The sequence below is a fragment of the Spea bombifrons genome, chromosome 1, assembly GCF_027358695.1.
Source record: "Spea bombifrons isolate aSpeBom1 chromosome 1, aSpeBom1.2.pri, whole genome shotgun sequence".
NCBI classification, from domain to species: Eukaryota; Metazoa; Chordata; class Amphibia; order Anura; family Pelobatidae; genus Spea; species Spea bombifrons.
The window spans coordinates 79,129,360-79,145,559 of record NC_071087.1 but is presented as its reverse complement, the minus strand read 5'-3'; the positions used below and the strand labels follow the sequence as shown (position 1 = coordinate 79,145,559).

The following is a 16,200-nucleotide window of genomic DNA, read 5'->3' as shown; positions in this document are numbered from 1 at the left end:
GTCCAGCCGACAAATCTGCAGCAACTGCGTGATGTCCACATAGACCAAAATCTCTGAGCAGATGCCACAAATAATGAAGGCAGTTCTGAAGACAAAAGGGGGTCCAACCTGGTACTAGCAAGGTGTACCTAATAAAATGGCCAGTGTATTCCTATAAAACAGACAACGCAGAGTAACTCATCAGCAGCATTTGGGAGTTTTTCTTGCTGCCATTTGGCCATCAATCACTGCCAAAGTCAGCCGTAGCAATAATTTCCTGCGCTTTTTGTTACAAACACATCAGTGTTGCTTAGGATATTTTGCTGCAGACACTGGTCAGAAAGATCCACACCCCCCATGTTATATTCGGGGAGGCACTGAGGCTTGAGCACCACCTTCCCTATGTACACTGACAGGTACCACCCTCTCATTGTGTATAGCGGAAAGCATATACACATCCTTCCTGTCAGTCTACCCGAGGGCCAACAGCTCGGGGTAGGCCAATTTCGGGGGGGGGGGGGGATAGTAATGGGCCTCAATTTATATAAACGGTCAAATTGGGTGTGCTCTCTAGGAGGGCATTGGGAATTATCACTAAAATGTTTAAGTACCTTGTCTGGTTCTTTTTGGGGGAAACAGGGTGGATAAAATGGGATCTGTGCTCCAATAGTGGGCTTTTTTTTTTTTTACTATGCCCATCATAAGGGACAGGGGCCCCAATTTTTTTTTTTTATTTCAAGGGGGTCTGTGGGGTGCCAGGCCTGGCTTCTTCCCGATTTTCGGACCCAATTTTTCTCAGGCGCAAGTTCTCCACACCTGGCTTCAGCAGGTGGAACCTGGCCATCATCATCATCTGAAGCAGAGCTGGATACATTAGTTATTGGGTCAATATCCAACACAGTCAGTGACTTCGTTGTCAGACTCAGCCAGGAAGGTGTACGTCTCCTCGGCGCCGAGCACATGCCACTACATTATAGATATTGATATATATTTAAATAAAATCAAAAAGCCTAAGCAACACTACCTACCCAATTGCTAAAACCTGACACCAATACATTATTTTTTAATTATATGACCATCGGGGGGAGGGTAGGGTTAATTAAGTAGTGGGGGGGTATTGGAGGCGTTGTTTATATAGTTTACGCAGGAATCACTAACAAAACGAGCTCCTCCAGATCACAAAGATGGATGAGAGGCAGAACATCTGCAGTAACAGTCACACAGTCGCAGTGATTGGTCATCACCGCGATCATGTTGCTGCCAGATGGGTGACGCTCCGGGACTGCCTCGGATGTGGGGCAGTCTCCGAGGGCAGAAGCGGGACAGATGCAGTGTGCACAGGAGCGAGCCGTTGCGTTTTGAGCAGGATGTACCAGTACGTCCATAAGGGCATCTTGCGATGTCTTTTCTAGATGTCAGGGTACGTCCATAGGGGACTGAAGGGGTTTAAATCTTTTTTTAGGTACTCCTCTAATATGGACTAAATAAGTCTATTTGCAGGACAGCCCATGTTTTATAAAATCCTCCAGCACTTGCTTTGCCAAGGTTTGGGAGTTTCAATGGAGCCAATTAAATTCATGAGGACACTCCAGAGCTTCAGGCATTCTAGAAAGTATGTTACAACACATTAGAGACCCCCATGACACTAGCCTACACTAACCGCTGAAGTCAGGCAAAGGGCACATGCATATGGGAGAGATGCTGCAGAACCCCTCCACACATTTGCAAGGGGGACACCAAGGATACATAATGTATATTTGCATAATACTTCATTGTTTAACCGTCAAGTTCACCCAGCGCAATGGTGCATAGCAGGTTAGCAGCTATTGTATTCCTTTTATTAATAGCGCATTAATAGCACTAACCGAAGGCAATTTAAATAGTTCCTGTATTTAATTTGTTGAGCAAGTACAATTGAGAGAACAAAAACGATCACACAAACGCAGTGAGGACTGGAAAATTATTCAAGGCTTGGCTACTTTCTATTTGGTCCGCTTGATTACACATATTGATTATTGACCCTGGGGGGTTAACAAACTGCAGAAATAAACACACAAATTTGAATCCAAAAAGGATTTTCTTTATTCAAACCAGGAGGTATTTACCATTTAGTGCAAAATGCACTGCACACCTTCAGCCTGAGGAATCTACATCTAGAGACAGCTCCAATAAGGAAAATCTGCTTACAGGATGTGGCAGGTGTGGGGCACAAATCAAGTTGTACTGCCCCCTCCCCCATTGGTGACCATGGAGCAGGTGGCAGATTCTTGGTTTTTGCCTCATGTCAAGTAACAGTATCAAGAACACTCAGTAGGAAGTCAGTGGGTAACAAGATGCTATTTGCACCCACCCCCCTAAACAAAAACAATAAAAAAATTCAGAAGCAAGGAGTTAAAACTTTTCTGAACTCCAGTGTCACCGGAAACCCTGCAATTAAATTAAAAAATAAACCGGCATACATAGTAGAAAATTCTTTTCTTAAAAATTCACAATCTGTAAATGTATATTCTTTATATCTTTAAACATAAAAGTTTACAATATATGGTAAAACAAAGGCTCAGAAAAATATCCCCAACCCCCCAAAAAACAAAACAAAAAAAAAAAAAATAAAAAAATAAAATAAAGAACTAATAAACCTGAAGAGTTCCATTAAAGCTGCAGATGTTTCAAACCCTGTTCAGAACAGTGACTCATTGGCTTTATTTGTGCTGATGGGTCAAAGAAAGATGTACAAACTTTAGTCCAAACACCCACAGCTTCTCCTTCAAACATAGAACCTCCACAAGTCTTTAGTAGCAGGATGTGTCTTCACCAGGTGATTGTCACAAGTTCAGAGGTGGATGCGTCAACTCATCTCCACTGCGCATATGTTGTCCTGATGTTAACGCCTGTAAGGGTGGAATCCTTGCACGTTGTGATTCTGCCCTCTTCCCAAGCCACTCACCCCAGCGGGTGGGCCTCCTGATGCTGGTGCTGAGGGTCCTGATGTGTAAGAGGGGGGCTGCTGACTGAGATCAGAGAAACTCTGTCCAAACCCACTCATCTCCTGCCCATAACCTATGATTAAAAAAAAATAGAAAAGAATAAGGTGATCGTGTTTAGAAAATACAGACAACACAGCACTGCATATTACTCGACAAACGAGTTCAAATTAAACCATTGTACTTCAAAAGCCCTAGGGTGATCCCTTGTTTTTAAGCAGATCTATACATATACACATATATTAATCCCTAAATATGCCTCGCTATCCACACATGCAAAACAAAACCAAAACACACACCGGTACAAAAAGCTACTTAAAGGAGATCTGTCACTTTGCCAAATACAAATAAAAACACCTTGTGAAAATATCAGGATTTAGATAATTATTCCTCCTCTTTTTGTTAAGTTAATTGCCCTCTGACCCATTGTTGAAGCCCATTTGTCCTGGCTGCCTTCATAAGAGTGTTAATAGGAAAGTTCAGCAATTCCCAGATTCTTTATTTTTCCGGGAATAGCAAAACCATGCTTTAGTTTCCTGGCATTAGCTAGAAGTATTTTAGCAGCCAACAACATCAGATTCGCAGAAACTGGGAGTGCATTTTTATATGCACCCTATGCATTCTCCATTAGAAGCAGGAGCCATCTAACAAAAAAAAACGCTACCAGGGGAAGTTCCAAGGTCACACAAAGATTTAGTAGGATATCAGAAGGATGCAAAGCTCCTGACACATCCACAAGACCTGGGGGGCTTTGTATCCCCCTTATAGACTTTCTAGGTTATCACCACAGCATAGAAAAACTCAGCAGGAAAGGCTGGGTAGGTTAACATTTTGGCAAAAGGATATGTCTATCTTAAAACAAAAAGGTTTCCGCATCAGTAATGTTGCTATGCCCAAAATCCCCCCATCCAGCTGCCAGATTATCCTCAAAATTCTCCTATCAAGTGCAATATATTCATAAAGTCAATGCTACAAGCTCTCTGTGCAGCAGACTACATAAAGGGCTTCACAATGCAGACACCTGTGGGATCTGATAAAAGATAAAAAAACAAGACATCATTTGATGTTCAGGCAGATTTCCAAACGCACATGATGCCCACAGGCCTCTAGCATCGGTAAGCATTAGGAAGGATGATCTAGCACTACCTACCATCTCTTACCTTTTACGGCCTTCACAGAGAGCTCAAATCCACTCGGACAATTTCACAAAGCAGGCATTTCCTGGAAAGAGTGATTTCTTCAGGCTTTTTACGTGGGATGGGTTTAGGCATGCACTACAACCCCAACCTTTTTCCCCCACTCAGCCAGGCAAGAGGTTTGGTGCTTGGCAGGGTACGACGCGGAACTTGGCACCCTATATTTACAGTATCGCAAAAGCGCCAGGGGAAGTTCGAGGTCACATGGGGATTTAAAAGGATAGCAGCAGTGTGCAAAGCTCCTGACACACCCACAAGACCTGGGGGAGGGGCTACATTTTTGTATCCCCTTACAGAGTCTAATCAGTAAGCCTGTAAAACATATTCCTACAATTTCCTCAGTGTTTATATACAACAGGGCTTAAGAGGGCACTAAACACACCACCAGGTTGTTGGCAAAGTAAAAAGTTCACAGTAATCCAAGACTCTCTCTCTCTCCAATCAGCCTCAACAACTCAGTTTTTTAAAACAAACCCCAAACATGAAACTAAAAGTGAAACAATAACTCAGTAGCATACTGAAGTGCAGTTAAATGTTTAATAGATGCACATCACAGTATAATACACAAAACAAAGCATTCACGGTATCAAACTGCCATAACAGCAAGATCAGAAAACAAGATCAGAGCCCCTAAACGAGATCCTACTTGGCATTTTGGTTCTGGAAACCATCATCGAGGTAACTGATCTCATAAAGGTGTGGTTTGCATCTATTGAAATATTAATTGCATTTGAATAAGCCACCAAATTGTTTCCTTTTGAATTTCACGTTATTCTGTGTCAGGGCCCGAGATTTTTTTAGCCCAACCACAACACCTTAAACGATATTGACTGTGAAGAAGAAAAAAAACCCTTACCAAACTGATTATAGGCAAAATCTTGCTGACCACCAGGGGGCTTGCTAAGATCCTGAGGTGTCTGCCCTGGGGGTGGAGGAGGAAATGCCAACGGCGCTGCTCCTGGGGTACCAGGAGGAGGGGGCACTCCTGGAGGGTGTGGACCATAACCATAGCCTGCAACATACAATCCGAAGACTGGGTTCAGGATACACAAAACTTGGAACCAACAAAACGTGTAAGGACTCAATTATAACTTGCACTTACCAAATGGAGGTGGTGTTGCATAGCCTGTTGGGAAGCCCTGTGGTGGGGGGAAACTTCCAGGAGATGGCGATACTAAAAAGGGAGTAAAGGGTGGTGGTGGAGCACCCCGGCCTGCAGGAGGCCCATAGCCGCCTGTGGAGAAGACTGCATTAGGAAGAACCAAGAGAATGGAAAGGATGAATTGAAGTGCCCCTGTATAACTCAAACATCTGGAAGACTAAGAGGAATTGCTTACCAATTGCCTGTCCTGTGGGCATCCACATACCTTAAGGAAAAACAAACAGCAGGTTTTTAAACTACAATCACAGATTTGGAGACTGTCAAATTGTACTAGGTTGCCAACACTGGCATAAAAACAACTAATAATGTCTAGCCTAATAACGTATGTTTAACAACATTATAATTTGGCAATCTGTGACCTTGGTTTACTATATGATGAAAATACAGGGACACAACCGGCCATCACACCTATTTGAGCTTGTTGTACATCTCATTCCCAAACTGCATCCCAACCATGGGAGGTCTGGCATCCAACAAACACAGATGAGTCCATCAGACTTCCAGATAGTGAGGTTTGATTTATCACTCCAGAGAACATGCTTCCATTGCTTCCCATGTGCTTGATTTTATATATGTAAGCAATAGGTGTTGCTGAAACCTCAACTCAAGTAGCAGGAGTGTGCACAGACTTTTGGTCATATAGTTTTAATGTATTCATTTAAAGAGACGGTATAAATAGCAATTATAGGTCTCCAATTATAGAATTAAAAAAAAGCAGAGAATAGCTACAAGTACTACAGATATTTAGGGATTAGTGTGCATTTAATGAACACAATTCTCTGTCAGGTGTTCATCTAGTTCAAAAGGACATAACTAGGTATAATCAGTAGTATCGTCACAAGATTCTATTTGAGAGTGGTCTCAGGGATGACATTCTATGCTTGTACCAAGTATAAGCCAGCTTGCATAACCACACTGTCTGTCCGCATAAAAAGCATAACGGTCAGACCCGTTGGGATCCTGACTATCTTTACTTTCACCATTGAGCCTAATTATGACTCTTTGCTGAGCACACCTTGTGGATTGTATCCTTGCTGCCAGGTCGGAGGCGACTGTCCAGCCCATCCATTGGCGGTGTTCTGCATGGCTCTGCCTCCCCACTGGCTGGGTCCTGGACTTTGGCTTTTACTGTCACGAGGTTCTGCCCGTTTCACTTCAACCTAAACAAAAAAACAGTAACAGTTAAACAATAGGCTCGGTAGTTCTGGCCCGCTTCCCTCCCACCCAAAGATATACTTAAATACTTATCAGTTAATATCTTAAGTCTAATTATTTAGTAACAGGACCTTATGAGGGTCAGCGCAATATGCAGCTGGGTACAGTAACCCCTACAAGTAAGGTCAGGGGAACCATATCTCGGCCAGGAAATGAGACACATCAGATATCTCACACTACAATGCCTCCTGAGTATTAGGACAAATCGGGTCATTTTATGGGTAAAAAGACATCAGTCTTGCAAGAAGCAGATATGTATATGCATACATACATATATATATATAGGGGGCACATCAGCTCTGTCTGGCGGGACAGTGGGCTCATCGCCACAGTAACTCAGAATGACTGGACTGCAGTGAGGAAAGCTTGTGATTGGCTGTATCAGAAATATCTAATGGAAGATAATGACTTACCTTCCCCAGGCTAATGCTTTAAGAATCTCAATTTAATTAACTCGCAAATAATGTCAGAGGGAATGGATGTGGTAAGAGAATCTTACACTATATCTAACAAAAAAAGTAAACAAAACATGCAAGTAATACAAAATGGACAGTCTGGTCAATAGGAAGCATATTCTTCATACTGTGTTGCATAGTCATATGACACTTTAAATGGCCTTTCCGCCTCCACCTGACATACTACTTACTGCTAAAGAAAAAAAATATTACAACTGTGACTAGGCTCTCGTAAAGTACCACGCGCACAAGAAATTCATCCGCTAAAGGTGACTGCGAAACAGATAGCAAATTCCACCGACAAATCTGCTGTTCTCCAGGAACATTGATAGAATGATTTGCTACATTTCGAGCAGACTCTTTGGAATGGGTTGAATCAGGATACAGAACAGATTGTGGGTGCAAGCTCCATTTCCAGTATCTTCCATTAGTTAATGACTAGTTTCCAAACCCAGCTTGTCAACTTGTCAACAGTGTGTTTGAAAGTAATCAGTAACTGGAATAGCAGCTTTAGAGGGTATATCAGGACAAATGTGTAAATGAGAACCACAGGAGTTCCACAACGGTTACCAAGGTGATATATCCCACTGGAGCCACTCTGGCAATTCTAATCTCAGGTCCCTAATTGATGTTGTTGGCTTTTATCTTGATATCTCCTAAAGGAGACTTGCATTATAACTATAAATAACTACTTGGACCTGACAACACAATATGAACAGATCACTTAACTGCAGAATGGTTAAACTATGGATTTTGTACCAATAATATACAGTAAGTGACCCAACAATGGAACAATAACAGCAACCAGTCCTTCTTGATGTCGTCCACAGAATTTAGGTATGTAACCTTGATTATCTTAGCAGCCAGATTCCACCCCCAATCCATTAAAATTTGGAGTACACTTGACATCAGAAGGAGAGGTATCAAACCAAACCTCAGGCAACAGAGACGTCCGTGGCATTGATACAAACTCATATCCCTGATGATGTGGCAGTGATAGAGGACAGTGGTCATAATCATTTTGAACAGAGTCTTCTCTTACTACGCGGCAAGAAAATTTCTTGTGTACACAACAGTTGTCCCACTCTATGGACTCTTCACCAGGGACATTGACTGCTGCCCAAAACTTGGTTTCATCTTAAGGTAAAATAAAACTACAACTACACACTTTTTTGCCCATGATGTCGTGAAAATGCATGTTGACAGCCTGGTCCACTGATTGTTCGTCCTCGAAAGTTATAAATCCAAAACCTAGCCAACGACGAAGAGTGAATCAAGGTAGCAGGGTGTTGTGACACAAAACAGGATGATGAACAGTATTAGGAGCCGAACCAAGAATTCAGCAGTAAACTCAGGCTTCAGCAACTGTGGGTGTGTTGGATGTAATCGTCTAGTAGGGCACAGGATAAGACTGAGCCCCCAGGGTGTAGATGGAAACAAGGTTTCCTTGGTTACACAGCTAATCATAACTTGTTACATTAAACCTGACAGATATATTCAGGCATTCATCGTTGCTACCCCACCCTATTGGATACGGGAGGGCAGTTGCATTGCACCGAGTTAGCTGCTTCCCCCTTGGTTAGCATTTTGTTTTGCAGCTAGTGCTGACAGCAGCCATATATAGCTCTAAAGCGTTAAAGAAATACAATATCTATAATAGATAAGACGACTCTCAAAGCTTTCCCAACTGAGTTGAGGAAGCCCAAAGTCCACATAGGAAAGAAAGCTATATGAATACACAAAGATACAGGCCAAGCTGTGGTCCAGCAGGTCAAAACCTGTTGTCAGCAGCAAGAGCAAAGACATTGTGGAAATTATGCTCGAGTAGTAAGAGGTTTGCTTTCCCCTTTATTCTGTCAGAAGTGTAAACAAAGTTTCAGGCTTATAGTTACGAAACCCCAAAATCAGTGAGATCGTAGAAGAGTTACTACCCTTAGCTGAAAAAGACTAGTATGTTCCAGAAAATATCCAGCTTTAAAAACACAAAAAGGTTTCAGTGACACCTATCACTCTACTGAGAATACAACTAAAAAGTGTGGAAGAGTACTGATATTCTACATATGAGTCCTATGTTGTTGACCAAATGGCAGACTCTAAGAATCATCATAACGATAGAACTGCAAACCCAACTGGCAGTAATATATTTTGGCAAAAAAGACATCCTACAGACCCCAAACAAGTCTTATCACGGTCATCTTACACACCTAAAAGTCACTTTTCATGCTCCGGAGACTTGGTCAAAAAGGTTTTTCATCCTATATTGTAAACTATTATTTGCTAAATGTTTACAGTGAGGGCCTTCGATAGAAATAAAATACAATGCAAACTGCGAAAGAAAAAGCTCTGAAACTTTGTTTACACCCCAAAGACAAACGCCCGTCCCCTGTCTGTCTGGCCTGTACCTGAGTGATAGAGCTTATAATACCTAAAGAAGAGAAAGCTAGAGAGATAACATTAATCCACAGTCAAACAAAAACTTAACAATACTTTACTGTAACTTAAATAAATGACTAAGAATGTAATATGGAAAACAAACTATGACTTAGCTTATAATAGGAGCGCACTATCATATCTATCAAAATGGTGAAATTTACAGGAAGACATTCAGATGGCAAACAATTTTGACAGCATGTACAGAACAAGCAATGGATGTTTTGAGGCCAGCAACAACCAGAATGTGAACTGGGCTTGCAACAAAACAATTCAACTACACAAAAATATATTTAAAAAAAAAAAAAGGAGATTTTAAGGGTAAGCTCACACTATCCTTTCACTCAATGCAGAATAACCAGGATTCTCATTGGTGCTCTTGACAATCTGTCAAAAAGTCAAACCGAGTGTAACTAAAGGTTAAAAAAAAAAATAAAATAAAAAAAAATCAAAGATGGCAGCTTGGAAATTAAACACAGTATATGTTTCATGAATGATGTGTGAAACATCAAAAATCAAAATTTGCAGATGAATTTATAAATGCAATTACAGAACCCTATAACCTTTCCAGTGCAGAATGGATCATATGCAAGGATATAGCCCTGAACATCATACAGACAGAAAATGCACCGAGTTTATTAATAAATAAAAAAAATCGTTTGCCATCTAAATTGAAAGTGAAGAGAGAAAACTGAAAGCATGATGGATAAGCCTTTATTTACCTCTTGGCCTCTGTTTCTCAGCATCATAGATCATAACCACTTCTGTAACCTGGAAAAAGAACACCGAATTTATTACTAGAACATAAGCCTCATACATAACATGCAAGCAGCTCCCAACCATACAAGAAATGGCACTTAATGGTTACAGCACCAACATAACAAACCGGATTATCGATTGGACTTACCACTCCAAATCGCTTGAAGTAGTCTCGTAGTTCAGTCTCACCACAATTGTGAGGGATTCCACCCACAAAAATCTTGTTCGATTTACTACTTTCTATCCTTGGCTCTTTTTGTTGCTACAAAAACAAAATTTTGATGAAACATGAGAGTATAGTCAGTTGCAGTAAATTTTGTGTTTTATCACATGCTCTTTCACATTCACTCAATCCAGTTTAGCAACTTCCCCAGTCTGCGGCCAATGCCCTCACTACTGGCCCTTACCCAGCCTTCTCGCGGTCGGGTCCTCTCAGGTTGCATTCCACGAGGGGTACATGGCTTTGGATCAATCTGCAAAAATATGGTTTGGCTTGATAAGTCTGTAACACAAGTGGACTCTTACGGTACAAATGTTCCGGCGTGATATAACCTTCCAGTGCTCCACTATAGAAGCCCGGACGGAAGTGCCAGCAGCGGAAGTTGTCTACGTGCATCGCGCAGACGTTAACCGGCTGCAAGAGAGGAGGATTCCCCGCAGCGCACGAGGGAGTCTGGGGGTGCATTGGTAAGTTGGTGGGGGGGGGGCAGATCTATAAGTAAGGTGCATGACGAATTAAGGGGGGGACCTTAAAATGGCTATTGGTTTTCCAAATTTCTGTTTATATATAAGGTATGCCGACTATGCTGCATAATATATACCAAAAATGTTTAACCATTTCACTCACGTGTATTTTTTCTCTAAAATAGCACCAAACTTTAAGGGAGCGCCCTATAAATCGAGCCAATACAGTAATTCAAATACAACGAAATAAATAGGCTGAGATACTTACATTCCGGCCATCCAGTGTGTGAGGCCTGCTGGCCAGTACTGTGGCTACACAGTTGGGATCTTTAAATTTCACAAAACCAAAGCCTCTCGACTGATTTGTGGTTTTATCTTTCATTATCACACAGTCTACGACTTCCCCATACTGCGAGAAGTAATTTTGCAGAGTTTCTGTAAAAGGAAAGAAAAGAAATACTACATACATATACTATTTATAATTTTATATGTTCCTGAGAGGTGCGTGTTTACGTTGGAGCTTGATTTGACCTGCTTCAAATAGCAATCAGGTCAATACACAGTTTAGCGAAAAGAAACTGAATTTGCTGGCTGTTACCAGCACGCGTTACTGAAATCTATTTCCAGCCACTGTCTCAAGCTGACATAGTAATTATATTCACTTTCAGTCTATAACGAGTGGCAACCTGGGGATTTTCCTACGAATCTGCTTCAAAAGCCGCAACCTGGAGGTTTTGTGATACAGCTAGAAGGGCCGATATGCAGATCTCCCTTTTTATTTAGGAAAAGAAACCCACATCTTTAATAGATGAGCTTCGTGCCACTCACCCTGCGTTGTACTCCAATCAAGACCACCAACAAACAGCTTTCTGCAAAAGAGAATATGGAAAACGATCAACTCCACTGAACTTCCCCAAGGCTTCCATTACATTGTGAACACACAAGCTTCTTTCATTGACCACAAAGCTCCCACCTCAGAAATGAGCACTATGAGCTCCACATTGATTTTATTTTTTTTTATGGGGGAGAATTAGTGTCAAAGATCCTTCATTCTATAATGACAGGACTCCTTCGCTCACTAATGGGAAGGTTTTAGGAATACTACTGCTTTACGATTCACCTTCTTTAGGAGCCTCACTAAATAAAAGCCAAATGACTGAATTGGACACACACACACATATGTATACGTAAACACACATACGTAGCCATGAGCCGCTCGGCCCCCTGTTTGCGTATACGGCTACGCTACATGGTATATTCACAAAACCACAAGTTTAAGCCACGCTTATTTTTAGGCACAATCCATGACTTAATTACTTAATTACAGAGAGGCTTTTTTGAAGCCACCCGCTCTTAAACCTACAACCCCAACAAGTACACGAAGAACTTGGAATGCGTGTTTCCCCATATTTTAATGCATTATGTCATAAAATGATTATTGCCCCATTACAGCGTTAGCAGGTTAATACACCAATATCTGACAAGTATGTAAAACGGGATAAATACAAAAGATCACGATCTGTCCCCGCTGAATTGTCACGTGCGCTCTAAGACACCTAGTTAAGCTGTTCAGTTGGAACCAGCGAGTACCGATAATAACTGATGGCTGAACGCTGTAGTAGTCCTCTGTGTAATGTACAACTTAATACCCCCGATGGGAATTTTGAGCACCATATGTGCAGTTACATATCCCACCTACACGCTTTAATAAGTAGGTGCTGCGAAAAGCAATTACCAAATAAAGAATGAACCGGTTAGACCGGTTCCCAGCCCAAAGCTCAGAGAAGCCATGACATTGTGATTACTGGGGCTGTTTGAGGTACACGGAATGGAGTAACCCTGCATCCTCTGACTGCCGAGCTTAGCATATGCACATGTTACAGCAGATACAGCGTTCATGTGACGAGTAATTAAAATACACGGACGTGAACACGTCTAAGAACAGCCCTGGAGGTACACCGGGATATTTTCAGAAATAATCTAAACGTGATTGTGTCCGTTCACAACGCAGTAAGGGATGTGGCAGGACCACGGTCTGTAGAAACAGTCCAAGCCCTACAGGTCCTCAGTAATGTCCCCTGCAGACCAGATAAGGGGAGGTCACACCCCAAGCAGCAGGGGTGAGGAGCTATCAGACGGGCCAGCCATGTGTACTTTCAATAAAGATTATGAGTAATGCTTCCTCATTTCAACCAAGTCTCAGGCCTAATGTCACCAGCCTCACTCTGCCCAATGCCAGCATCACCCTCAAACTCAATTAGGAAACGCGCTCAAAAGTCACGGTGACCCCCAGAAACTGTGCCCCGATCCACCGCCCGGCCTCGCAGCTCAAACACGCCCCCTAGGCCTAGTATAATGGCTGATAGACCTCACATATAGAAGGTCTTTACTGACACCCAAAGGCCCACATCCACCCTCCCCCCCTGCTTTTTGTCCCAGGGTCAAAGGCCCCATGTTCCCCTCTGCCGCCATGATCACCGTTCCAAATGACCAGGCCCATACCGCCCTTCCACAAAGCTCTCACCCGATCTCGTCCCCTCCCTGGCTGTTCATGACTCCTCGGCCGGTCTCTAGTTAGTGCCGCTTGTCTCGCCAGCTGCAGCCAACGGTAACACGGCGCGGGGCTACGGGGTTTCCCGACAGGGGGCTGCGTGCAACGTCATAGCGTAAACACGGAGCATGACGGGGAATGTAGTTCCGCGCAGAACCGTAGAACGTAGACGTCCTTGAAATCTGTCGCCACTGGGGAGATTCTTCGCCATATTTTTGGTTCATTGGTTAACAGACTTCAGGTTTCCAGTTAAGAGTGGACAAAATCCAATGGAGTGATGAAGGCATCCAGTCAGTGGCATAACATAAAATCTTGGGGCACCTTGCAAGGTGTGTTGAGTCCCCCATGTATGTTTCACGTTTTGTTCTCTAAATGGCTGTATCTTGGAATATGTTATTGAATGTGTGAAAATAGTGCACCTATAGCGCAATTTTGTATGTTCCAGTGGTGTGTTAACATCTTGTGTATGGGTTTTAAAGGTCTTACATCTGGACCAAAATAAATGTTTTCCAATACTAAGTATAATGGCCTATTACAGTCCTTAAGAATTTGGGAGAACTGCTTTTTCTATTTTACTGCCACCCCCACAATGCGGTGCGTTGTGAGTACTTAAATATGCCTTCTTCCAAAGTCTGGCAATCCTGAATTGAAGTAGCCAATCAGTGGCATGAAAGAGATCCCAAAAATCAATTGGAGCTCTCAGCATATGAGCACGGGGGTCTGAACACCTTCTGGCTAACACACATGCACATGCAAAGCTTACACCTACACATTCATGTTAATACACACACTTATGCATTCTCATTCTAACGTACTACAACATACATTCATACATACTCCCCTTATCTCACTGGCGGCGTGGAGTCACGCAAACTCGCGTTATGTGACCCTGCTACCTCCTATGCGGGTCAAAAGTTGTTCACAAAGGGCCAATCCTGGTTAGACGAGCCATTCCGGGTGGAATTCGCCCCACAGTGAGATGTATAAAAGAGTCACTCATTCAGTTCCATGAGTTTCTCCATCCCACACGCTTCAGGGCATCAATTTACATGAGATGTTCAGCAATTTGTCCAATGCACAACATGTCCGATGCTTCTAGATTGGGGGGGGACATCCATTTTCTTAAAGGTTTTTGTTAATGTTAATAACCTAATTGGCACTAGGAGTTTCTGTAGAAACACATTTCTTGACATGATGCAGGGTCTGATATACAGATGAAGATACCATTTTTGTAATAGTACAAATTAACAATAGATGGTAAACAGGCAGGGCCCTCTTCTACATCTATACCAGCAAGTATTTCAGGTGCCAGTGTTCTGGTCCATTTTGTATATTTTTTATATTTAATGTTGTTAGTTTTTACTTCACTTTTCCAACAGCTTTACAGAACCTGATGGCAGTTTAATGACTAAAGAACCTTTTAGACGCACAATAAAGATTATATTAAAATACAACTTTAAGATAAGACAATTATTTTCCAGAGCAAATGCATATGTAAATATGTACTGGTAAAACTTTTTACTATAGGGTAGTCCGATATTCAGGCATTTTTCCCCCTAAATGATTATTCAAATTTGGGGGGGGGGGGTCACACAACAAGAAAAATCAGAAGCTGCAAATTACCAACTGCTGAGCAAACCAGTAGTGGGGACTTGTTTATGGCCACAATGCACTCATCTACACTACCTAAACCTAAACAAGTGGCCGATACAGAGTCTGAATTTGCAGAGGCACTCACACTAAAACACACGCTAACCTACCCATACACAGGCATAGACACTCTCAGTAAATCTCAAGCACTAACAAAGGCACAGAGACACTCACATATTCAAACTAACATACACACACACAATCACATATTGACATACCCACATACTCACACATTCACAAACGTATCCAGACACACACACATACACACGCTAACATACAAACATAATAACATATCCAGATGCATACATAAAGTCTCATATTAAGATATCCAGACACATACACACACACAGTAACATACCCAGACACATAGATAAACACACACACGCGCTAACATACCCACACATATAGATAGATAGATAGATAGATAGATAGATGTATATAGTACTGATCAAATGTTTTAGGCAGGTGTGAAAATTACTGTAAAGCAGCAATGCTCCTTTGAAACTAGACATGTTATTAATTTATTTTTATCAGTTAACAAAATGCAAAGTGAGTGAACAAATAATCAAATCAATACTGCATATGCCTCTAAAACAGCATCAGTTCTTCTAGGTACAATTACACAAAGTTGGGGATTTTGCAGCCATATAGTTAAGAGTACAATTAAACAATTATGCCAAACAATTGCGAATGATCATCAATTTAATATGTAGGTTGAACACAATCATTAACTGAAAGCAGCTGTGTAGGAGGAATGAAACTGGTTGAGGAACAGCCAAACCCACTAACAAGGTGAGGTTGTTGAAGCAGTTTAATGTCAAAATTAAAATAAAATGCTATTCACTGAATTGACGTGTTTAGTCCACCATGTGGCAACGTTTCAATCCAACTAAATGACTTGAAAACAATCCTGTAGTTCGATCGAAACGTTGCCACATGGTGAAATAAAGACGCCAATTCTCCGAGTGCTCAGCTATATCCTTGTTATTTTACTTTTGTTGTTTTGGATCCGATCTCCTGCTCGGGGGGCACCAAGAATTTGGGTGCTCCCTAACACGAGGGTGGTTTCTGTTTAGTGTCAAAGGTCATACACCACAGCAAGACGAAGCACAGTCCAGGACTTCGCTCTTTATTCCCC

General features: G+C 41.9%; 1 protein-coding gene across 6 annotated transcripts; it reads right to left on the bottom strand.

Moving 5' to 3' along the window:
- Positions 1-2,037: 2,037 nt before the first annotated feature.
- On the bottom strand, positions 2,038-13,512 carry DAZAP1 (DAZ associated protein 1). 6 transcript variants are annotated; one of them, XM_053464860.1, is made up of 13 exons: positions 13,386-13,512; positions 11,690-11,730; positions 11,130-11,296; positions 10,585-10,650; positions 10,326-10,439; positions 10,141-10,189; positions 8,157-8,239; positions 6,334-6,478; positions 5,494-5,523; positions 5,259-5,402; positions 5,013-5,168; positions 4,121-4,181; positions 2,899-3,036 (listed from the first exon to the last, which is right to left on the bottom strand). In XM_053464860.1, exons 1-12 carry the CDS (start codon positions 13,412-13,414, stop codon positions 4,144-4,146), a joined length of 1,062 nt encoding a protein of 353 aa, XP_053320835.1. In that variant the 5' UTR covers positions 13,415-13,512; the 3' UTR covers positions 2,899-3,036; positions 4,121-4,143. The 6 variants fall into 6 exon arrangements, with proteins under 6 accessions (XP_053320819.1, XP_053320827.1, XP_053320855.1 ...); XM_053464874.1 differs by having other exon boundaries at positions 5,259-5,390; XM_053464868.1 differs by having other exon boundaries at positions 2,900-3,036; positions 4,111-4,181.
- Between the last annotated feature and the right edge of the window lie 2,688 nt (positions 13,513-16,200).

Coding starts and splice junctions, on each gene's coding strand:
- DAZAP1 (XM_053464844.1), bottom strand. CDS start 13,414: ATGAACAGCCAGGGAGGGGACGAGATCGG. Junction 10,651..11,129: donor ACACACTGGATGGCCGGAAT/GTAAGTATCTCA, acceptor ATATTTTTGCAG/ATTGATCCAAAGCCATGTAC. Junction 5,524..6,333: donor GCAAGGATACAATCCACAAG/GTGTGCTCAGCA, acceptor TTTTTCCTTAAG/GTATGTGGATGCCCACAGGA.